At 50.9% G+C, this 23,353-nt stretch overlaps 12 protein-coding genes across 12 annotated transcripts; all 12 read right to left on the bottom strand.

Moving 5' to 3' along the window:
• Nucleotides 1–232: 232 nt before the first annotated feature.
• TbgDal_XI14940 (nonsense mRNA reducing factor 1, putative) lies at nt 233–6,313 on the bottom strand (the record flags this gene model as incomplete). The annotated part of the gene is made up of 1 exon (XM_011782337.1): nt 233–6,313. One exon carries the CDS (start codon nt 6,311–6,313, stop codon nt 233–235), a length of 6,081 nt encoding a protein of 2,026 aa, XP_011780639.1.
• A 749-nt stretch (nt 6,314–7,062) lies between these two features.
• Nucleotides 7,063–7,656, bottom strand: TbgDal_XI14950 (hypothetical protein, conserved; the record flags this gene model as incomplete). Its single annotated transcript, XM_011782338.1, has 1 exon — nt 7,063–7,656. The coding sequence occupies one exon, from the start codon at nt 7,654–7,656 to the stop codon at nt 7,063–7,065; it is 594 nt and encodes a 197-aa protein (XP_011780640.1).
• Nucleotides 7,657–7,843: 187 nt separating this feature from the next.
• TbgDal_XI14960 (hypothetical protein, conserved) lies at nt 7,844–10,288 on the bottom strand (the record flags this gene model as incomplete). Its single annotated transcript, XM_011782339.1, has 1 exon — nt 7,844–10,288. The coding sequence occupies one exon, from the start codon at nt 10,286–10,288 to the stop codon at nt 7,844–7,846; it is 2,445 nt and encodes an 814-aa protein (XP_011780641.1).
• A 31-nt stretch (nt 10,289–10,319) lies between these two features.
• Nucleotides 10,320–11,165, bottom strand: TbgDal_XI14970 (hypothetical protein, conserved; the record flags this gene model as incomplete). Its single annotated transcript, XM_011782340.1, has 1 exon — nt 10,320–11,165. The coding sequence occupies one exon, from the start codon at nt 11,163–11,165 to the stop codon at nt 10,320–10,322; it is 846 nt and encodes a 281-aa protein (XP_011780642.1).
• Nucleotides 11,166–12,108: 943 nt separating this feature from the next.
• Nucleotides 12,109–13,113, bottom strand: TbgDal_XI14980 (hypothetical protein, conserved; the record flags this gene model as incomplete). The annotated part of the gene is made up of 1 exon (XM_011782341.1): nt 12,109–13,113. One exon carries the CDS (start codon nt 13,111–13,113, stop codon nt 12,109–12,111), a length of 1,005 nt encoding a protein of 334 aa, XP_011780643.1.
• Nucleotides 13,114–13,191: 78 nt separating this feature from the next.
• On the bottom strand, nt 13,192–13,659 carry TbgDal_XI14990 (T. brucei spp.-specific protein; the record flags this gene model as incomplete). The annotated part of the gene is made up of 1 exon (XM_011782342.1): nt 13,192–13,659. One exon carries the CDS (start codon nt 13,657–13,659, stop codon nt 13,192–13,194), a length of 468 nt encoding a protein of 155 aa, XP_011780644.1.
• A 530-nt stretch (nt 13,660–14,189) lies between these two features.
• TbgDal_XI15000 (mitochondrial carrier protein, putative) lies at nt 14,190–15,140 on the bottom strand (the record flags this gene model as incomplete). Its single annotated transcript, XM_011782343.1, has 1 exon — nt 14,190–15,140. The coding sequence occupies one exon, from the start codon at nt 15,138–15,140 to the stop codon at nt 14,190–14,192; it is 951 nt and encodes a 316-aa protein (XP_011780645.1).
• A 401-nt stretch (nt 15,141–15,541) lies between these two features.
• TbgDal_XI15010 (hypothetical protein, conserved) lies at nt 15,542–16,369 on the bottom strand (the record flags this gene model as incomplete). The annotated part of the gene is made up of 1 exon (XM_011782344.1): nt 15,542–16,369. The coding sequence occupies one exon, from the start codon at nt 16,367–16,369 to the stop codon at nt 15,542–15,544; it is 828 nt and encodes a 275-aa protein (XP_011780646.1).
• Nucleotides 16,370–17,447: 1,078 nt separating this feature from the next.
• Nucleotides 17,448–19,007, bottom strand: TbgDal_XI15020 (hypothetical protein, conserved; the record flags this gene model as incomplete). Its single annotated transcript, XM_011782345.1, has 1 exon — nt 17,448–19,007. One exon carries the CDS (start codon nt 19,005–19,007, stop codon nt 17,448–17,450), a length of 1,560 nt encoding a protein of 519 aa, XP_011780647.1.
• Nucleotides 19,008–19,569: 562 nt separating this feature from the next.
• Nucleotides 19,570–20,280, bottom strand: TbgDal_XI15030 (hypothetical protein, conserved; the record flags this gene model as incomplete). Its single annotated transcript, XM_011782346.1, has 1 exon — nt 19,570–20,280. One exon carries the CDS (start codon nt 20,278–20,280, stop codon nt 19,570–19,572), a length of 711 nt encoding a protein of 236 aa, XP_011780648.1.
• Nucleotides 20,281–20,622: 342 nt separating this feature from the next.
• On the bottom strand, nt 20,623–21,381 carry TbgDal_XI15040 (hypothetical protein, conserved; the record flags this gene model as incomplete). The annotated part of the gene is made up of 1 exon (XM_011782347.1): nt 20,623–21,381. One exon carries the CDS (start codon nt 21,379–21,381, stop codon nt 20,623–20,625), a length of 759 nt encoding a protein of 252 aa, XP_011780649.1.
• A 630-nt stretch (nt 21,382–22,011) lies between these two features.
• TbgDal_XI15050 (hypothetical protein, conserved) lies at nt 22,012–23,127 on the bottom strand (the record flags this gene model as incomplete). Its single annotated transcript, XM_011782348.1, has 1 exon — nt 22,012–23,127. One exon carries the CDS (start codon nt 23,125–23,127, stop codon nt 22,012–22,014), a length of 1,116 nt encoding a protein of 371 aa, XP_011780650.1.
• Nucleotides 23,128–23,353: the final 226 nt, after the last annotated feature.

Genomic DNA, 23,353 nt, shown 5'->3' on the forward strand with positions numbered 1-23,353 from the left:
CACACAGTGTCCACCGCTCTTCCGACCCGTGTTTTAGTGCTGTTTCCCTTCTGTTATTTTCCTCCATCTTATCGTTCCATTTGACCCACACTTGCTTCCTCCATCTCCTTTTCCACTTTTTCTTTAACCCTTAAACGATATTCCCTGGGGAGGAGGGGGACATCATTTTATTTCTCACACACGCCCTTTGTGGACACCCACCCTCTTGCAGATCCGTCATAGCATTCTTAACTCACACGGTACGTATCAACTCTTTTAACACGTTAAGTTCTTGGCTATTCGAGAACCAGCTTACTTGTTCAGGCCATTTCTCCGCGTACCGCAACATTTCTTCAAATACAAGTGGATCATCATCCGGCCGCAACACTGGAGCTTCCACTGTTTCCACATCACTGTTGCCATCATCCTCATCCATAGGTAACTCGGGCTGGTGACTAACAGTTATGGGGACTGACGTTCCGGTACTTCCCCATCCACCTTCTGTCCTTCTTTTATCCGACAGTTTCCCCCTGTGCACTATCGCTACGTCAATGAAGGTTTGTCGATGACCAAAAACGATACAAAATTCCCTCGCACGCGTGAGAGCAACATTGATTCGATGCCAGTCCTGTAAAAACCCAAGTGTTGATCCATACCTTGAGCGGTTGTTTGTTCCGGCCCCCCCGTTGCGTACGGGCGCTCGGACACAGCTGATAAACACAAAATCCCTTTCCTTCCCCTGAAAGCTATCCGTGGTTGCAACTTGCATCTCGCTCCTGCGCTCCTCAGGGGTGAGATTGCTAATAATCGCTTCCCTCTGAGCACGGTAAAAAGTGATAATACCCGCATGTTTTGCAAACTCTGACACCGTAAGGTTGAGAAACTTTCGAAATCGGCGTACGTGTTCTGCAACCACTTTTGCCTCGGTGTTGTTAACCACAGAAGTGCCTCGAAGTCCACCCTTTCCGCTACTTTCCATGCGACCCTCATGTACATCCACGAATATTAGTCGCGGGAGCTTTTCCAGCTTAGTCCGTGTTGCCAGGTGAATCACCGCAGAGGCCGGAATCGCCCTTCGTAGTACGCTTTCATGCGTGCGGAGCTTCCCTTCGTAGAAATACTTGTTTGGGAAGGCGCAAAGGCTAGGGTGCATGCGAAATTGTGTGAGCAGCGTGAAGGGGCGGTGACCCTCGTTGAGTAAACGTTGAAGGAGGCTGCGTCGTAGCCCACACGCCGCAGACTTCTGAGAAAGAACGGTCGGCTGAAGTTGTCGTGAGTCACCGACAAGAACGACGCGCCGCTTTGCAAGCACAAGCGCGAGTAGGGCTTCGGGCTCTGTGCACTGTGACGCTTCATCCACTACCACCACATCATATTCTGAAAGAAAGCGTTGTATCTGTGGTATAGAACCAATGGTAGTACAGACCACGGAAGCATCACGGATTATTTGGTCCTTCTTTTTGCTTCTACCATACAACATGACATTGCTGCTGTCGGCGCTGGCAGGAAGCGCCCTCTTACCATATGGTCGGCCATTTGTATCCATTTCGGCGTGGAACGTCTGCTGCCCGCCCGCATCATCACTCGTCACATCAGTGCAGTCGTCAAGGAACACCGCTGGCCTTATGGCGAGGACCTGTGGGTCAACACTCTCCCGCACCCCAACACGCAGCAAACGACGGTTAGCCAACTGTGGGGCGCGCGTTAACAGGCTCCGCAATCGCAGAAGTACTTCATCCACCGCACGGTTAGACGAAGCACATAGCAGCACTCGCTTCCCTTCTTGGAGGGTTTTCAACAAATTAATTGTAAGGGCAGCGATAGTTTGCGTTTTCCCCGTCCCAGGTGGCCCCTCAATGATGGTGATATCTGGCGGCGCCGCATCTAATCTCTTCTCGCCGAGAGCTTGTTCTTCCCATTCACTTACCAACGCAACAAGGGCGACGGCAACCGCACGGGCCTGAAATTCGTCAAGGCAGTCGCGTAACAGGAGCTTTTTGGCAAAGGTGTCCCACCTATCAGTTTCGAATAGCACGGTATCCAGTACACGTGCATGCTCCCGGGCCTTGCGTGCAGCCAACCTAGGCTTCATCAAGGTGCTAGCTATGCACCTACGCTGCACGTCGAAGAGAGCAGATACTACTGCGAGCGAGGGGCCAAGTGGAAAAAGCCGCTTAATATAGAAATGTTTTTTATGCATGATGAAGGCGCGCAGTGCTTGTGCAAAGGGTATTAATGGTATGTTCCAACCATCACTAGACTCAAGGTCTGGGCGTTTCGACTTCGGCGGCGTGAACACGGTGAGAGTTGCGCTGCTCTGACCCTGCTGCACCACGGTAACAATACATATTTTTGGCATGCACCCCATTGTGGCCCACACTGTCGGGGTGTCACAGCCGCCAAATGCATCTGGTAGCGCCGACCTCAAGGGACCAAGCGGGAACATTAGCACAGCAACATCACCTTCCAATAAAACTGTACCTATTGACGGCAGAACCTTCGCTTCCCCACCAAGGTTAGCGAGTGTGATGTTGAACTGCATACGCGTCGGGTCCACCGGATTTACAGTTGCGTTACCTGTGCACACAACAGAGACTGAATTTTCAACAATCCAGGATGCGGGGCGCGTCCCGCCCTCCACCACACCCCTGACAACGCTGTTATGAATGGTGTCATTATCCTCATCTTCACCAATCATGTCACCATACACGATGTCCTCCGGGGGGCGATTTTTCCCAGTACGGTTTCTCCATCGGCATCCGTCCAGCATTTCATCAAACTTGTGGTATAGCTCGTGGCGTAACTCCACTGCGATGTGAGGAAGGAATGAAGACACGTACGCGGTAAAGCCACTGTCCGTGGCTGTAGCAAAACTCTCCGGTATAACGGGCGCTTCTTCGGCTAGGCATGAAGCGCCCGTGCCAATAATATCGCTTACTGGCGGAGGACTCCGTAGGAAGTCTGTATACCCGACGATACGCCGTATCGCGTCATGGCATTGGCTCAATTTTTTAGCCTGTGTAATTTCACGAACTTTGCGTTCTCTTAAAAGTTGCAAGTTGGAGACGCCGACAGACTGACTTCCGTTCTGCCTTTTTTCTGCAACCCCTGATGCCGCCAAAAACTGCTGCTGTTGCTGAAAACGCTGCTGTAACAACGCGTTTGAAATCAAGATCCGATTTGGCACAGCAGGTCTCTGACCCTTCGGAAACATCAAATCTCCCCCACGTGGGCGCTTCATCCCAGTGGTTGCCTCTTCCGTGCAGGTGACATTCGCTATCGTCCGATGTTCCCCCTGTTGGTTCTGCCGCCTCTCGTGATCCACTTGAAGTTGCACGTGAGATAAATTGAAGTCAGTTGCTGTTGGTCTTTCTGGCATCTGTCGGCCACGAGCCTCCAGTTCCCGCTTCTCCTCCATCGTGAACTTTTCTTCCTGGAGGGCTAGTGACATGGCGGAACGGTTATGGGCCTCTTTTACCTCTCGAATAATCGCAGTTAACCAGTGAATGTCGGCATTGAGGAGCGGAATAAGCCTATCCCCTTGGAAGTGCGGTAATAACTTGCTAAACGCTGAATGGAGTCCCAACGTAAAGCTTTCGTCCCGCGGCAAAGAGCTGAGCACCCGGGCAACATATAATAACGATTCTGTGAAATTGTGGGGAACGTAATAAATCCATCCCCCTAACACCGCTAGCATCAGCCGTTGTGCGCACCGACGCAGCAGCTGAGGGTCGCACCAGCGCTCCAGAAAACTCTGGAAGTCCTCATCAAGTCCGTTTACACTGTTGCCGCAGTCACTACTATCGCTGCTGCTAACGCTACTGCTGCGGCTGATCATGTTGTGGACGCTACAAGCAGCCGTGGCTGTTGGTGCATCGGCGGCCTGTCGTCTTTTTTGTGCCGCCCCTAACGTATAAGTCGTAATTGGTGGAAGCAGCACGATGACTTTGAGCGATAGCTTACCGCAGAGGGCTGAGGATAGTGGAGAATGCTCCGCCACCAACGCACACAGCCACCACATTACCGTCAGAACCCAATCCGCTACTCTTGACCTGTCGCATGCACTCATTACGTTTACCCACATAACTCCTCTTGCACGGGCCGCGTCATTCACTTTCTTCTCGTCGAGCAAAAGCGGGTAGTCGTTGAGCACCTCGTCGTTAAGAATGAGTTTCTGCATCATCCAGTTCGCCGCTTCGGTGTAGATGGCTTCTCTATGAGCGGCAATAGGAAAATACAGGTTTAGTATTGTCTCACCGACTTCATGCATGTTTTCGTTCCCGGAAAGAAACAAAACTCCAGCGAAGTGTCGAACGTGAGAATCCGAGGAAGAGGAAAGTGTCGCAGCCGACGTCCACGCGTCGTCGTCAACACCACTACGTGTACCAGGAGTATTTCCACCTTTTTTTGTGATCTTTCGTTGCTTCATCACAGCGCTCGCGGCTCCACGGAGTACGCGGGCGACCTCACTCATACATTTATCCACGAGTGACGCAAGGGGTTGTGCGCCCCTTTCCTGTCCTTCTTGATTGCGCGAAAAAAGCCAAATACAAGCAGCAGGACACTCAACAAAAACAGTTAACACCTCCAGCATTGAAAAGAGCTGCAACTGCGGTGATGGCGAACTCGACGCTTCAGTGACCTCCAGCGCTGCCGTACAGACCCTCTCCAGCAACCGAGGAAACACTTCCCACAGATCCCGAAAACAGCCTGCGGGGAGCGAGTCGTCCGTTTTGGTGAATGCTTCCACGTCCGCGCGCGCAAAGTGTCTCAGTAGTAGCACCACCGAAATAGTGTTTGAGGTGCGACGTAAAATTGCGAATGCAATGTCAGCGACGCCCCTCTGAATTGACCGAAGAAGGTTGTGGTGGCTCTGTGTCGCTACTACTTGTGGAACTTCATCTGAGAGAGAGCACATAACGTTGCTTAGTGTGTGAATCACCACTTCCATATTGCGAAATGCAGCGTCACTGCACCCACTTCTGGCGGTGCGTGCTGTTTGTTCCGCTGCTCCAAAGTTGATATACTTACCTATGTTCTTCGAAAAAAGAGTTGCAATCCAACCGGCCAATTTTCCTGGATGCGGTCCGTCTGCTGGTCTCCCAGAGGCGTCGACTGGGGCCCCGGTTTCCGGTGTAGATTTTGGGGGTTCGATGTGTGCAGCCAACCACCACAACTCCCGCAGCCGTTGCCCATACCATTTTGCCCTTCGCTTTCCTTCACATTCACCTGCGTTTTTTCCATTGGTTATGACCATGTGAAGAATGGTCCTCGCGACACTCATCCGCGGTTGGCCACTGGGTACCGATGCCGGAAGTGCCGTTCCGTCCTCCAGGCAAGCACTAAGCATCGTTGCCAGCAGTTCCGTCGTGGGTTTCGACAATTGCCCCTCTTTGGGATCCCTGGCACTGGAAAGTAACCAATGAATAATTGCACCACCTCCAAGTGTTAGTACCACCCCTTCGGACACCTGAGCTAGAGCTAACATCGCGTGAGGTACATTGCTGGCACCTTCAACGCTGCCGCTGGGTGTTTCATGTCCTATCGCATACTGCTGCTTCAGTTCCTTAGAAATGTCCATGAGTTCTTTGTCTAGGGCACCCAAAAAGGCGAAAAGACTGCAAAATCCGTCGGCAACTGCGCACCGCACCTTTTCCTCCGCCACCGGCATGGGTATGCGCACGAGATGCCTCAACGTACACAACAACTGCAGGGAAACAAACCATACCGCCTTCGCTGCGGTAGCTGGTGTATCAGCATCCCTTCTGAAGTGGCTCACTCCTGAGAGTTCTAGAAGTATCTTTCGGGACAAAAAGCGCACTACTCTGCGCCTGTGAAAGAGCAATAAGACCAGAGCACCGTGAAAAGCCGTGCTCTTCGACGCAGTAAGCAAACTCAGCAAATCAACGTCGGACCCTGTGGAGGCACCTTGTGCGAAGGACTCGCCGTAATCAGGTTTATCTGATAGGACGTGCTCGAGGGCCTTGTGCACTACGGGTGAGCTTGCTCCAAAGGTGGGCCCCACGGGGATTAGGCCACGCGATAGTTGTCTCACCATTTCGGGAATTTCTTCTAGTGTGAGTTCACTCTCACATAGAACAACTTCTTCGCTAGCCCCTTTCCCACTTTCCGCTTTATCGTCAGTGCTCTGAAGCGGGCCATCCTCCTCAAGGACTTCCACTTTAGTTCCCTTCGGGTACGCAACGAGACATTGGTGCAACTTCCCGACGGGCGTGCATGGGTCCCTGGCTACCCATTCCGCCATGAACCGGGCGTACCCAAAATTGTCCGGAGCTATCAACCTCGGGAAATGAGTACAACCATGGTCATCCATATCCTTGTTCACAGATAACAAAAGTTAGCGTGACTGTTTGCTTGTGGCCGTCTGAATACAATATTTACTTTTCCCTCTTTTTCGCCGAACTCCCCTTTTCGTATTTACTGTTTCTGCTTTGAGCTCGCCCCCCCTAACCCTATCTCGGCCTGCCTCCACACCTGTATTCTCACGGCCGTACAGACACTAAAAAAAAAATACAAAAGTGTTTGGCCGCAAACGCTAGCTGGTGCACGACCGGAAATTATATCCTTTCACCTTTCCAAGTAAAAAAATGCGCGTGGGAAAGTGATTGCAAGTTTAATGATATACAATAACTTTAAAGATCAGAGGAAGGGGAAAAAAAGACTCCAAATCTTCTCCGTGTGGAACAAGATGTGAAGTGCCACAGAAGGAAGAATCCATCAAGCGACGACTACAGAGAATACGTTAGGCCGCCTTCAAACAAACAAACGGAGCGACGAACACGTAAAAAGCCGCCTACCGCATCGAAACTTCAATGTGATACGATTTTACTCCGCAAGCACTTCACCGGTTTGGGTTGTTGACAGCAACCAAGTCGTATATGAAGGGAGCAGGAACTGCAGCGGCTATGATCCGCTCCCTCACCCGTGTGGCTGTCGCGACGCCTCTCCCCTCTCTTTCTCATAATTTTATAGTTTCTCCATCAGAATTCCATTACGTACGGTGTTGTGAAGGTGAGTGTATGCGCGCGCGTGTGTGTAGTTGGGAGGAGGGGGGACTTTCCCCTATTGCGATTGGAGTTTATCGACTGCCCTGCCGTGTATCTTGAATGCTGGTGTAACCCACACTCCACAGGAGCACTGCGAGCCAACCCACGATTGTGTACCAATCTTCGCGGAACAGGAATTGTTTGGGCAATATACCGTATCGGGAAGCACACTAGTGCCTCCACTTTCGCAGTGCGCTTCACGACTTTCTGCAGCCACCCATATTGAGACATCGGGGTTAAGAAAATAGCTGGTACACACACCCGCATTTTGCTGATCGCTCTGCTGTTTGGGGGCACCTCGCCGCCCGAATGCCTTCGGGCCTTTGCTGCTTGAGTCCGCACTGTGTGGCATAATTTCTTCGTGAGTGAAGAAAATGCGTCTGCAGAGGCGACAAGCGTACACAAATGATGAGTCCTCAGTTACTACTGGAGTTTCCTCATGCTTGCCGCTGGTCCCTGCAGTCACTGAGGTAATGGTGCTACCACCCCCGTTTGTGTCGCATCCTGCCTCCTGACTCATGGCTGTATGCTCAAGAGAGAAATCAAAGACATCAAAGAAGAGAGGAGACCGGGGAAGAGGAGGGGCTAATTGATCAGCTAAGATAAACATGTAGAAAACAGTAATAGATCTGCCGCTGTCCACATTAACGTTGATGGACCAGAACACCAGTTGGTGCGCCACGAGGGAAAAAGACGCGCCTCGCTTTCGGTTTCTTTTTTTTTTAAATTGCTAAGCGACAAATAATATTTAATACCATCATAGCCGACACGCGAGCCCTGTGCAGTGAAAAAAAAACTCACAAGGCGGGAGCCTCAGCTTGTTCTTTTAGTGATTCCGAATTCTGATGGGAGGCGGTTATTTTCTCTTCATACCGCGCAATGAAAGACAGGAGCTCTTCCGTAATTTTCGCAATTTTCCCAACAACACCTTGTTCCACAGTGGTAAGGTACAATTGCGCATTTCCGGTTCTATCGCTCTTTGCCGTGTCGACCTCCGCGCACGCGAGCCCCAAGAGCTGCGGAAGGTGCTGCAGGAAGCGGACGAGGTAACACAAATGGGCCTCATCAAGCCAGCAGCAGGAGACGTGACTACTCACCGCAGGTGCAGTGGGCAACAGGGAGGCATCGGCTACGGCCATCTGAGCAGCCTTTGCTGCCGCCCAATCGTACATCTCCGCCTTTTCCCGATTGTAGAGGACAATGTGGAGGAAAAGCCGCTCGAGTTGTTGCTTAATAAGGGTGACGTAGTCACAGTAAAGATTTTCCTCTTGCTGAGCGTACATGAAGGGGTTGACAAAATCCTGAGATTCGCGTTGTGCCTTGTGGAATTCACGCACAGAAGTGATAAACGCATCGAGTACCGCACGGCAGCTGAGCGCTGGCTCATACATTTGTGGGGCGTCACCACTCCTGTCAATCTCTGGGACCCCATTCGTGCCGCTCTTGTCATTTTCCAACCTGTGGATAAGTCGTGCATGTAGCGTTTCCCTATGCAAATGGTCTGATATCAGTCTGCGGCGCAGTGTACTCGGTGTGTTAAACACCGGTTGAAGAGCTGTGGGCTGAACTATGGGGGTAACCGTATTGACAACGTTAACATGAGCGGACAAGGTGGGAATTCTTGCTGTTCCTGGTATCGTGGCCTTCCTTGGTGGGTTCATGGGCGTCGCAGTTGTGTGGGAGGGAGGAGAAATGCTTTGCGCCACGCTTTCCGGTGCCCCGACATCCCCTCGATTACTGCGCTCACTGCCTTCAATCTTCTGTTTTAACTGACTTTGCTGCATTTTCTTTGCTTCCTGTACGTACACCTCAACACCAGTTCGTGTTCCCCTGAGGGAAGGATCAATACGGAGCACGAAATCATCAATCTTTTTGTGTGCAAAATGATGAAAGGACGCCGCCCGTCGTTCCCACTCCACCACTCCCGCATTGAAGTTCACACAGTTTCTCACCATCAGTTCCACATCATCCCGCAGTGATGTCAGTGATTCCGCTATACTACTCCCCATGTAAAGTGTGGGGTCGTCCCCGGTTCGTCGTCGTCTATGTTGCTGCCCCAAGTAGTACCCGTTCTGTGCACGTTCCTTCATGATGATAAGGTTCATCTTCAGGGGGCACATAGCCTCGTAGGCGCTTTTCAACTCTGGGTACGCCTCCGCTACATCGACGGCAAAGGCGCCATCATCCTCACGTCGATTCAATGAATCGATGAGTTTGATCAATTCCGCGCTTCTTCTATTGCTATCGTCCTCGCTGGTAGCAATACCATTCCCCCGACCCGGTTGCCGCCTCGAGGAGTCGTTATCCACAGCTTCCGGCCCCCTTTCCCTTGATTCCCCGTCACGACCGCGTTTGCCTGTAGAATGTTTCTCTGGGACCGACACTGACGCCACACGGAAAGAGGAAAGGCGCCTGCCACCCACTTTCTGCGAAATATATGCATCTATTTTGCCCATTGCAAACTTCTCAAAGGTTCGTGCGGCATCTGCATAGGCCCCCTCCGCGCCGTTAAAAAGGATGCAGTTGTTAACCATCAACCTGATGTCTTCCTTTAATGTCGTCAGCTGCACATCATATCCATATGCACCCTTCGCCGCGCGGTCAGCAGCCGTCGCTAGATCACATCGGTTTGGACACACCTTCGTGTAGCTTTCTGCAAGTTCCGGGTACTGCAATAACACATCCTGTGAAAAAAGTCCATTTTCTTGTGGTCGGTCGAGCGAGCGGACGAGTGACACCATTTCCTCTCTGGGGTAAAGCAGCTGCCGGTTTTGACTCATGGGCACGATCGGTGTTGCTGCGTCTCCATGCAAGAGAAATATATGTACAGAATTGTGGGTGGGAAGACAATATTGAAGAAAAAGATGTTTAAGTGTTTTTTTTTTTTTGGGGGGGGGGAAGGAAACAGTGGAGAAAAACAGCAAAGAAATATCGGAGTAAAGGAAGTAAGTATTGCACCCGAACAACAGTAATAGAGTGTATTCCGTTGAGCTTTCTGTTGCAATCAAATCCACGTCGCCACCATCATCGCCCACTTCTGGAAGATGCGACACAATGCCATACCATTTTCGATTCCACCAAATAGACAACTTCTTTTTTTCATTTGAAAAGAAACCGTGCAACATAATATTCCATTTCCCTCCCTCAGGGACACTACCAGACACTGTCCCGGGGGTGTACACACACACCACTTTTTCTGCCTCGTGTGCATAAGTAAATGCGTCTGCGTGCCTTCTCCGCATGATGCGCAGAGATGCTTGTTTCCTTTTCGTTTCACACACGTGAAATTATTTGTTGCACTCGCATGTACTCATCCCCAGTTAGTGTTACAACGCCAGTAGCCCTCTTGCGGTCTCTGTCCTGCACCTCTGCTGAGCCCCGGGGTTGACAGCAGGACTGGCGGCGCCTCCTGGAGGGTGTAAAACACCTACCGACTTTCCCTGATGCAGGCGCCAGGGAAACTGTGGTGACTGAAGTGGAAGGAGGTACGGAAGTTCCTTCACTTGGGTTTGGAACATGGGGGAAGCAGTTCAGCCGCGCGGGCAATGCGGTTGATGGAGCAGTACCTACACGTTTGGACGACGAGGCGCTACCCATATGTGACCTTACGAAGGGCCCTGAAGAGGGGCGGGACAACGTCGGGGCTCGATTCTTTCGGTGTTTGTCAGCCTTACGTCCGCTCACAGACCATCGAGGGACCTGTTGTGTGTCGTACCGACTCCAAGCGGCATCTAACAGTTTGATTGGTTGTTCAACGGTTGAAACGGACACCGTCGAGGTCCGTCGGAAAGAACCTGTTGTATATAAACCCTGCGGCCCCTCTACATTTTGACATTCCCCTTCTTTGATCGATCCCCCTTCGTCTATAGACCCCATTACGTCTGCTGCGGGCTCCTGGTGTCGTATGTCAGCAACCTCTTCCGTCACACATCCGCTGCGATTTCCTTCTTTATTTTCGAGTGCCCTCCGGTGACAAGCATTAGTGGCACCGGACTCGTCACAGATGTAGCCACGGCGCCGCAGTTCGTATGTATTTTCGTAGAGCTTGGCGGTTTCGCGCCGACGCGCTGCTCGCAACCGCTCCGCCGTTGTACAACCATCGGAACGAGGTGTCCACATCGCTTCCGTATGCTAATTGTGGTGGTAGTATATATCGTTTTATGTAGTGTCTATGGTTTGAAAAACGAGCAGAGAAGTTCGAGCCCAGTCCGTACTTGTGATTGTGACGATCTGAGAGTAGAATATATGCTTTCCCGCGTTTCGATGCTTTTCTGTTGCCGCCACCACTAGTCCTTCCTGCTACGGTACAATCCCTGTCGTTGCGCTGTCGTTGTACTAACCCCGAGGGGCTACGATTACAGTAGGGTAAGGCGCTAAAAAACAGATGCGTATCGACACCGTATACGCATTTCCGCAAAGAAGCACACATGTAAGTTACCACAAGTTCAAACAATAAGAACAGTAACACCAAGGGAAGGGGAGAGGAATTATAGCACATGAGTAAAGGTTACTGTTCAGCACTACTCTCACTTGAACAACGTTGTACACAGCATAGTTGCTTAGGGAAACAAGAAGAATACCATATACACTGGCGGATTCGCACCTACTGTACAATTAAGTGGATGCACCAACAACTGAAAAATTGCACCCGCAGTGGCAGTTGAAGAGTGGACCTGAGGGCTGTGACAACACACAGACCGCGGAAGCTACATACCGCTGTGACACCGCATTTCAATAAAATTCCGACAAACCCAGATAATTTCGAAATAAAAGAAAAAAAAAGAAGAGGACAAGGGCAGAGGTACATACGGCGAAATATGCAAGGGGGATCAAGGCAACGAAATATGTTGACGCACAAGAAATACGTCACGAGAAAAAAGGCGTGAGGATTACTACCCCACCAAAATGGTGCCGCGTCTAACAGTGCATCAGCAGCACGTGAGTCTGTTCATGTTTTTTATGATTTGCTTTGGCGGCAGTGACGTGATTATGTAATATACATTGAAGTGAATTAACCCGTGCCAACTGAAGATCCCCGTTTCCTCACGTAAAAGTTCCCCACTTATTCTGACCGCTGTTGTCTCTGTCGGTGTTCCCTATGCGGATGTTGATGCTGCCGTCGTTGTTGCTGCTGTTGCTGTGCCATTTGGTGCCTTAGCAGCGCCTCAACCATGTCCCTTTTGTCCCGGCACCGCTCTAAAGAGAGCCAATTAAGCCACATCAGGGTCCGGAGGTTGCGCACTGTCATGGCTTCCAGCTCCTCACGTGTTCGAAGGACTTTTGCATCGGCGATTACACCCTCCTCCTCTCTCGGCACCCTACGGCTCGAATCACTTCCACGTTTGTTCTCAGCAAGTCTCAGGAAAGAAACATTTTCAGGATTTGCCCTTTCAGCCGCTGGAGATATGGAGTGGATGGGCTGACGTACCGAGGGGACAAATGCCCTTGGTACTAGCACGCGCGCAAAACGCGCAGCCCTATTAATATACGCCGGTATTTTTTTTAGGCCTGCTTCCGGGAACTCTGCCTCGAGCGAGTCGCGGAATGCCTTTGTGAAATGATTGCAATTACGTCTCAGCATGTGGTACTTACTTGCCTCCCACTCAGGGCGTAGCTTTCCCACTATAGCAAGAATTTGTCGTATACTTGTGCCTCGAGGTAGATACCCAAGCAGCTTACTCTTTTCAAACAGATACTTTGGGAGCATTTCTCTTGGCCTACCACAAGTGATACCACAGACCCCAGGTATAGGGCGTGTTGAGCCGCTGAATGCCCATTCCGTGGAGAAAATTTCCATACCGGTGTGATAAATGCCCAGACCAATACGTGCATTTAGATTGTATGTGGTTTTGTCTACCTTGTTCTGCAGATTGTAAATATTCAAAAACACAGGTACACCCATGCCCACGCTTCTGCATCGGCCCTCGTCCTCTGACGTTTCCGGACTGCTTTGCTCACTTGATAGTTGACCATGCTTCGACTCTGCTGGGGGGCATTGCTGTTTCAGTCTAGTCGATTTGCTGTCCTTTAAACTCTTGCTAGAAGGCCTGCAACAGCCTCCGCCCATCACCTACACCAGTGTGCACAGCAAACAGGATGGGTTGCTAAGCTGGCGGTTGAGATTTTCAATGCTTCGTATAAATAGCTAAAGTTTTTGACGTCGTTTCACACTCAGTTGTCTTGACCCTTGCAGTGGGAGGGGCGGGGTGTAGAGTTGCGCAACTGGACTTCGCCACCGGTACTGCACCTGCTTGCCGCCAACACCGCCACCACAAGTCCTATACTCTTCCTGCCTCCGCTCGCCGTTCGCTTTTATGCGGGGAGGACAAGGGTAACTATACGCAGAGCTGCCCAAAATACTCACCACAATAGCGGAGAGATGTGTAGATGAACCTATGAATAAATATGTAAAAGAAAAAAGCGTATGCTGCCTTTTGTAACGGAAAGAGGAAGACGAAAACGGCGCCACACAAACCGATTTGGATGGGGAAGGAGGGTGGTCAACACGACGGACTTCGGTTACTGTGGAGTTGGGAAAATAGTTCGTGAGTGGTGTCTTGGGAAACACAATGCCAGTCGTCGTCAACATCATCCGTTCGCAGCATCGCCTCATGCCTGCATGCAAACGGGTAAACGCAACGAGAAAATGTCATCACATTCCAAGCCACTCTGTCCTTGTGGACACTGTGAAGGGGAAACCAGTCGGAACGAACAAAACAAACAAGCGATAAGGAATACTAACAACGGTAACAGAGGATGAACCATGATCACCACCATCGTGCAAGCAACGTCCACAAATGAATGCAGCCACTACGGAAGCATACCCGCAAGTTTATTCGTGCACACAATTTCCCGTGGCGATATGCACGATGATCGGCGATTGACATTCACACCCTACGTCTTTCATCCCCCCACGATGCCATCAATAGCTTCTCCGATTTTATGTGTTAAGAGTTTCATCTTCATACCAAAATTAAACAAGGTATTATCAGCAAACAAACGCGTACCGCTGCCGCCTCTACCCCTGCGAACACCATCGACGAAAATTTATGCCCCGATACCTCACAACACGGGAGACCATTTAACGACGCGTTTTTCTTGCCACAGATTCCCTTCCTCGTTGTTTGTGCTACTCACCCACACCTACCTCCATTCCTTCTGCCACCTATCTGTACGGCTTTTCACATACTCATAAACAACCATTGAAACCCCACTGATGGGTCCAGCGCGTAGGAGCGAGACGCCGAGACCGCGGTATATGACGAGTGGTGATTCTCTTTGTAGTAGCTCCACCACTGCCAGCGTTCCTACGCACCGGGCTTGTACAATTGTCTTGACTGTGTCCAGAGGATACAGAAGTGCCCATGTGACCATAGACGCCGTACAGCCGGCTACAAATGTCCACTCAGTGGGCAACCGTTCCTCAATTCCGGGCGACTCGGTGCCAGTACTCGAAGTACACCAAGCACGGAGCCACCGCCTGTTTATATCATAGAAACCCAAGTAGCACCCAGCGAAACACGTATCCTTCAGGAGGTGGTAACCGAATCCATGAAAGTAACCCTTGATTCCCTCACTGCGGAAAATATTCGCAGCACACACCCATGCGTTCCTGGTTGATCTCCGCGTGGAGTATTGTGTCCTAAGTTTTATGACGTGGAAGGGACAGCCAATAAACGTTCCCGCAGCACCGGCACACGCACCCGAGCGAAACGGTGACTCTCCCAGCCACGATGCTACCGACCTCAGCAGCTCATTGACATGTAAACTCCGGAAGGGATGAGAGGCCATGGGGGTGGAGTGAGTCGCTCGCGGCGGTTTGTTACAACTTCTCTCTGCACGAATCGAATCCCACAAGGCATATTGCAGGCTACGCTTCGTTGCCGACATGATAAGCGGTGGACCGGTACCACGGTACAAACTTCGCACACCTTCCTCGCGTGCGACGTCCAACATGGTCTTCCACGCCGAGCGGGCCGCCAACGGACCACACGCCTGCGCACGCGTCTTTGCACTGTCAAGAGGCTGACCCAGAACAACAGTTGTCATACCTTGCGCTGCACCAGGCAGAAACGTGAGTGCCCAATCAATCATTCATCTATCTTTATTCTGTGTACTTCGTCTCTCCTGCCGTATCAAGGCAGTTAGTGCCTGTAAGTGTGTGTGTGGGGAGAGGGGTGAGGTAACCCTAAAAAAGTCAGTAACGAAGAAGAACAATGATTTTGGCTGGGTGCACACAGGCATGCCTGGAACCTTCACTTTTTGACAATCGATGAAGAGAATACCTTTTGTTGATGCTTCCGTTTGGTTCTGCTTGTTTGTGGATCATGACAGAACCCGCAAAAAAATCCAGAAAAAAGAAAAGATTAGGTAACGGACTTCGTGCATTTAAGCATGCTGGTGTCCTGTAGAGGCTTGAGAGGAGGAAAGGGGGGAGGGGAGGGGGAGGTCAAAAGCAAAACAAGCCGTAAACAAGCACTACACAGATCCACGTTTTACCTGGTAACGGTAAAAGGCCTTACAACCCACTCGCTGTGCTCCTCTTTACATCCTGGACAAACAATTGGGAGCGGCTTCCCTTCCTTATCTGACACCATAGGGACCAGCTCGCCATATTGATCCATACGCAGTAGCTCTCTGTTGCACTTGTCGCAGTAATACGCCATCAGCCTCCCTTTCGGACCCTGTTCCCTTGATGTGGGACTTTCTCTAGGGGCGTAGTTTCTCCACCGATCTTCTACTTCCTGCAAAATGCGCGTGATGTCTGCAGAAGTCTTTTTAAGATCTCTTTCTGCTGGGGTACGTGCGGGAACGAAACCTGCTTGCTTCCCACTCTTTTGGTCGCTTATGACGTAGCTGTTTGATTGCTTAGAACGAATATTCGCATGATTGTTGAAATCGTCAAATGGCACCGCGGGTTCCCAGTCATGGTGTAAAAGCATGCAGCGAGGGCAACTCATGGGTAGGGGTTCCCCAGAGGGGGAGTTAGTCAGTTCCAGTGGGTTTCCATTGTGGTCCATAGCGAGCACATAATAGCCGCACAGTCCACATTTCCATGAGATCTTTTTAGCTTTCGCCGGGGAGATATAGGGTTCTTCATCCATGATCACAGATTGATCCATGATCAGCGGCTTACGGTCCTCCTCCTCCTCTCTGCGCCCCCTTTCACCATCTTCCGATACATTCGCGACGGTGGACCGTTCCGCCCCGCGACTGCTCCCTTCCGAGGCGGTGCCACTGACAATACCACTTCCCCCGATTGGGGCTCCCCTCGGTATGTTTTCTAACGTTTCCACATCACTTAACGTTGCACTACTCATCATGTGCTTCTAATCCCCTCCCTCGTCCTCCCTGCTGGCTTGACGTGTGTGTGTGTGTGTGTGTGTGTGTGTGTGTGTGTGTGTGTGTGTGTGTGTGTGTGTGTGTGTGTGTGTGTGTGTGTGTGTGTGTGTGTGGACCGCCTATATCTCTTCGCAGGGAGAGAAAACGTATGTGGAAGTGCACAAAAAGACAACAAAGGTTAAAGTCAAACGGCGGAAAACACATTAAATGATCCGCATAGATGTAATGGTCAGGTATCCGAAGCCCGCTGTTGTTATTGTCAAGTTTTCAGAGCCACGGCCTACCGGGGAGGAGCAGCTCTAATGATACACATAAACACATACAATTACAAACGCACAAAAAAGTAGAGATACGGGTGCGTTCCAACGCGTGTACACGCACACATGTTGTTTTGGACTCACTGAGGCACGTTCCACGAAAAGTACATGTATATAAATACATACATTTCATTAGTTCTTTCTTTACTTCTCTTCACATCGGTATTATTTCACTAAATCCCAAACGCATCCTTGTCGTCTCTGCCTTTTTTTGACCCCGTAAATTGGTGTCACCCATTACCCACCAATAACCAAGCAACTTTCCACATGCAGCTGCACTTTTTTCCATACACGCATATATACATATGTTCTTTTCTCGCCTTTGCCTCACAATGACTGGAAGCACACAACAGGGAGAAAAACAGCAGTACACGATGCATATATATATATATATATATATATATTTGGAAAAAGAGAAAAAAATAATGAGCCGCTTGTTCAAAAACAAAGGAGAATAAATAAGGCTTCATTTCATGCAGCAGAGGCTGCTCGGGGGGTTGGGTTGGCACAAGCCATGAGGTCGAAAGGTGAAAAGAGTGTAGGCAGAAGGAATACTGCTATACAACGGAGTTGGGTGGGAAAGATACAAAACAACCGCAACAAACCAAGTCACAAGCAACCAAAGAGAGACTTGTGTGCGTCGTACCCCGCCTTAAAACCACTACACAGCGAAGAGACAAGGACCTATACATCACCTTTGCAATATCAGCACTGCTGATGTTATCCCGAAGAACTCACCAGCCTATTTCAATTTTGAAGCTGTGCGTTTGGCGGATGTCGGCAAGCGCTCCCCCTTGCGTCCCACTGGCTGACCAGGGACAACATCCGCAAGACCTTTCACGTCAATCATGCACACATCCACCACGTCTTCTCCCGGCGAAAGCCCACCCGTGACGTACACCCGCCTGCCCTTCCCCACCGCCAGTGAGTGAAGGCAACGGCTTGGAGTGTGGACCTCATTGGTGTCGCTTGTCCTAATCTTCACCCATGAGAGGGCAACGCCGTGTGCATCTTCTTCCAGCTGAATAATCCACGCATCCGACAGAATCTGACCACCAGCCCCAATCCCACCGTGGACAAAGAGCTCGCACGGGCTAAGCACACACGCAGCATGCCCATACCTCGGCGCCGGCCCCATATTATTCACGACTGCTGAAGTGACTACCCATTTCTCGTTCTCCACGTCGTACACAGCAACGTCATTACAGAACTCAAATTCCATACTTGGAATCACTATGGAAGCCCTGGGATCCACCTTCGAGGCCTTCTTGGCTTTTCCATGCGAGGTTTCCGTATTAACTCGCGCCTGTCGACCTCCGTACACAACAATGTACCGCTCCAGTAGCAAACCGGCAACATGAGAGGAGCGGGGATGGGGTTTTGAACCCCCTGTCTCATTTTTTGTTGACACCCCTCGTTCGATCCATCTGTTCGTTGTAAGATCTGCCTTTTCCATCGAAGACGTGCACCCCGCGCTATTATTACCGCCGAAAACATACACAAGGTTCTTGACAACGGTTGCAGTTGAGCACGACGAGGCCATCACAGGTGACGACGGCAAACTCTTAATATAGGCAACGGACCCAGTGCCCAGATCAATGCTTTTGCTGCGGTGGGCATACTTGGAGTCTTTCCACCCACCGACAAATAACACTACTGGGGCTTTTGCAGAAGCTCGCGCAGAGGCTGCGTGCGGTGCCTCCGCGCTTTCCCTATCCTCTGCCTTTTCTTTTTTAGGATCCCGTTTGTTCCTTTCGATTAGTTCCATTAACGTACCTGCGGGCTGAATCACTGGCGGGTTCTTCACTGCCGGTTCCTCATGCTGCGTCTTCCACTGTAGGGCAATTCCCGCCAACGTCGGCCATGTAAGATCCTGAAGCCCATTACTTGGGAAGGTGGCGCAAGTCTCTACCGGTGATTGGCCATCGCTACTTCCAGCACTTTCAGAACCTTCCCCAACAGAGTCCTTGTCAGCTGATTCGTGTAGACGTTGTGCCTCCTCTTCCTCTTCGTCACGTTGCGCAATCCACATCTGCTCTTCAGTGTTCCATGACTCTAGAAAGGGCATGGTTAGTGCGGACTTATCTTCGTGGGGCAGAGTAAGTGCCTTCGGCAGAGACGACACATCACACCCACCGACAACGCACAGGTGGCCATTTGCAGGGTGAATAAATGAGATGTGACCGATGCGCATCCCCGAAGGCGCGTTGACGGAAGAAGCGAGTTGTACCGTTGCGTCTAAAAGCCCTGGTGGCCTCTTGTCCACGGCCACATCACCCGGCTTGGAACGCTTGGGCGGCATTACTACCTTTCGTTTTTATTATGTCGTCTTTCCTTCCTATTATTTCCAACCTACGGACAAATATGCCCTCCTGCTTATGTGCACTTGCGGGATTCCTGGAAGACGGTCGCGAAGGCAAAATTAAATAAATGTGGATACACAGCATATAAATACATATATGTATTGGGGCCATCAAGGACGGCTTTTTGAACCAGTGCGTGCATCGTCCGTTCAGGAACCGCCGTCCAAACCGATAGCGATTAAGTAGCACTATCTGCACTGGTGCAACTCCTGTTGAATGAAAGATTATGCCCCCTCTGGTTCCAGAGCAGGGGGAGGGGAAGGAGGGAAACTTGTAACAACAGATGAATCCGGAGACATTTGCTGCGTGCCGACAGGATGATGCGCCAACTATTTCCCTACCCTTCGGCTTCTCTCCACAAACACGCGAATCCGGAGAAAAAGATAAAAAAAACCAACCAAGAGATCCTTTTGCGGTCCCAGAACCGTTTCACTCTTGGTTGTCTTTAAATGGGAACGGATTAGAGCACATGGTGACGCTTAGTTACCTCCTCCGTCAGCTTCACCGTACTGCCTTTCTGTCTATATCGTCGATCTTCTGGACCAAATCTTCGCCAAGAATACGTTCAGCCGTATTTGCGAGCCGGTTGACCCAACTGGGCATCAGGACGGGTACCTCGACTGACTGACCGCCTGAGAGCCGCACCACCTCGCGTTCACCGTTATCGTATACCTCCACAACGCTACTTGATCCGTCCTTCTTTTCTCTTGCCTGGTGCTGATCGTATCGCACGTCGGGGGGTAGCAGCCGCTTGGCAAACGCCTCTGAAAAAGAGTTACAGTTGTTCTTCACAATGTGGTAAGATCGACCGGACCACCGCTCTCTGTTTCCTTTCATCTCCTGCACTAAGCCAAGCACTTCCCCGCGCGTTAGCTGAGTCGTGCCCAACACCAACTGCTCGCGGAAGGTATGCGGAGGCGTGTTTTTTGGCTCCACTTGGAACACGCCTGTATCTTCTTCGCAGCGGCCGAAAGCAAATTCCATCCCGTACAATTCAACGCCGGTGTGGTGGACACCCGCTCCGGTGTAGTAGAGTATACGGTTGGCTACCGTTATATCATACACGTTGAGGAAGACGGTGTTTGGGGGCAGGTCAGATCGCACTTTCCTGTCGTTTCCCCCGATATCAAGGCGGCCTAAGATGTTGGTAACCGTGGCAGCAACACCACTGGCCAGCCCTGCAAAGGGAGTGGCGGGTTGACCTTGTTCCATGCCTGTTCTGTACAAGGAAATGGACGCAAGAAAAAGGATTCAAGACGCACAAAAGCTATGAGAGGCAGACGTAGCATTTGCGAAGTAACAGTCGAAAAGAATGCAACCAACTGCCCTCAATTTAGATTGGAATAAGAGAGGATATAACTTTACAGACACCAGCCACCAAGACAAGAGTTGCGTATGAAGACATGCATACACCAGGGTCGCGGAGTTACCAAAGAGGGGACCGCGGTCCGCGGTACTCCATTTATCTCACCCCTCCATACCGGCAGGAGGCGCAGTGGATCCTTTCTTGGTCCACGTTTTCCCAGACAACTCTTGACAGCCTCCAGCGCTTTCTCAAGGGGTCTCGTCATCGCTATCGTCTAGCACCACTACTTCTGCCATCTTCTGGTCTCCCTCGTCGTCGTCGTCGCTACTGCCGATAACAATGACTTCCACCCCCGCCTTCCGGTTTGCTGACCCGAGACTTGGATGCTTTTTAACTTCATTCCGCTCCGTTTTCCCCCATTCAAATCCGTCAGGGGGACAGGTGACGTGCATTTTGTACTGCCGCTCAAAAAATCGTGCTTGGTCTAAGGCAGTAAAGTATGCCGACACCAGCTCTGCTTGCGGCACTTCCCCCGGGGGCAGAAGAACCAAAACCTCCCCATTCACGGTGGGATCACTCGAGACTATTCGCGTGGCAGTTCCACCGCCGTCGGTATCACTTGTTGCAACACACGACAAACTGCGCACCTCGGCCCAGCGTTCCTCCGAGAGGCAAGCCTCAACAACATGACTGTTCGCCTTACAGCAGTCACTCCCCACCTGTGTGAAGGCAATATCTAATGCCACGCTCCGCAGTTCAGACTCGCTTGGACTATGTGGCGCCCCATGGTTTTTACTATCATACTTCTCTACCTTTTCCACCGACCCTTCGTCAGACGAACTCATCATCATCTCCAGGGGCACTGACGACATGCGGAGGAGTTGTATAATGTAACGCACATGCACCGGCACACCACAACACCACACGAGTACAAAAACATGCCGCCGAATGTCAGGAATGAGCCACCCGGATACATTCAAAGCGAAGGATGTGGTGTTCTCGTCCATGTACAAAACCGCACCCCGCCTAATCGCATCCACAACTGTGGCGCTGCAATATGTAAGAATATACTTATGTTTGCAGATATAAAGCAAAAGAAGGGGGGAAAACACTGGACCCCGGCAACACCTCCTTCCTTTCGCCGCTGGCCAACCAAACCTTGTGACTAAGGAAAAGAAGAGAGTGAAAAGTGGAGGCGATGTACAAATAGTTGGGATAAGTAGGTCACGCAATCATTGCCCGCGGTTGGACGCAGTCTGAAGTAGTTCTGCAAGGCAGATTTGAGGGAAAGATGCGGCTATTTGTAATCATCCACAGCGCATGCCCTGTGGAGGTCCACAACATCGTTCTAACCACCTCCCTGCCATCTTGTGCACGGTGAATATTCTACATAAATTTACGTAGCACAACACAGTAAAGATGTCTTCGTGTATTTTCGGAGGGGGGGGGGGAAAAAGAGATTACGCGCACACGCAACCATCCGAATAAAAATGAGAGAAGCACAGGTGACATGTCTGAGGGAGACAGACTGTAGTGCCACCAACATGCAGGTTTCATGTTCTCCCTCTGGTCGTGAAGACGCCGAAGCGAATACCCGCACCTGCGTGTGATGGCGCTTTCCTTTGAATATTCTTGCACTAGAACAAGCCGCTTCTCCTAAGTTTGTCAACAAGTTGCCTGTGGTGCTGAAGGGAACATTCGTCGGCGCCTTCCCCCTTTTCATATATTGGGGGAATGTTGCCATCTGTTGTGAAGGAAGGGCCAAACAATTTGCAGTCTACGCCCCGTACTGTAGCCACTGTGGTGGCTGTGTAGGGATGGGATGGACAGCTGAATTTGCGCGATCCAAAAGCCTCTTCGGCTCGCTCCTCTATGCACCTGCGTGATAGCTCACTTTCCTTCATCAGCTCAAGTTTGTGTGCACGCTGTTTCATGAGAGCCTCATCACGAAACAGATGCTCTAACACGATCAATTCAGTTCGCTCGCGCCCAACACCCGTACTCCAGCACATGTAATCGCGTATGTTGAAAATGTTTATTGCCGTGAATCCCTGATCGAGGTCTAAGTAACGCAGACAAGGTCGCTGTACCCCCCACGCGCGTTGAGCTTTGCGTAAAAGCAACGCCCAGTGACCCTCACCCGCGCCGCTCACGGTCCTGCTGCTGAGAAGGATCGCCTCCTCGGCATCGCTATGACGGAGAACGACGCGAACACCGAGCTTCACTAGCAGGAGGGGCGGAAGTAGTGGGTAGAGCGGCAGCTTCACAACATCATCATCTGCGTGGAGCACGGGGGGGCTAGGGGCTGCTGTTGAGGAATTTGCGAGAGAACTCACTCCTGTCTCGTCTTCTGGTTTACTACTGTGGACTGGTGGCAACAATATCGAGGACGAAAAGTGCACCAGCGATGCGGGTGGTGAAAGTTTCTTAAAAACGTACATTTTCTCTGTCAACGGCTGAGGAAGGTGATGAATGTCGTCAACTACGTCGCGATGGTGAGGTATGGGGACATAACCGTACAACCAGATGTTGAAGTCGTCATCGTCGTCGATGATGATATCACACGTTCCGTTTGGCGGGCTCAGCGCTTTCGGGTTGCTTGGAAGCTTATATTTGAAGATGGGGTCGTAATTGCTACCGTAAGCTTCTTGCACTTGAGCGACCAGCTGTCGGTAGCTGTTGGCATGGGACCACATGCCTTCGCCCGGGCAGCTTCCCAAAAGCAGTAGGAACCTTGGGCCATACTCCGTCATGGCTTCGTGTTGAGGCTCCTTTCTTGAGGTGCAGCAGCTCTCGCACAGAACTTGCTCTAAACTTCACCAAAAAAAAAAAGAATGAGAAAGCCAGGAATAAGACAGTTACGGCACATATGTACATGCATATATTCGGTTCACGCAGTGGTGAAATGGAAAAGAAGATCAGCCAATAAAAGGAGGGTGTTAGCGTGAGTGTGCCTCAGTGACCAGGTGCCAATATATA

This window comes from Trypanosoma brucei, chromosome 11 (genome assembly GCF_000210295.1).
Source record: "Trypanosoma brucei gambiense DAL972 chromosome 11, complete sequence".
Lineage (NCBI taxonomy): Eukaryota > Euglenozoa > Kinetoplastea > Trypanosomatida > Trypanosomatidae > Trypanosoma > Trypanosoma brucei.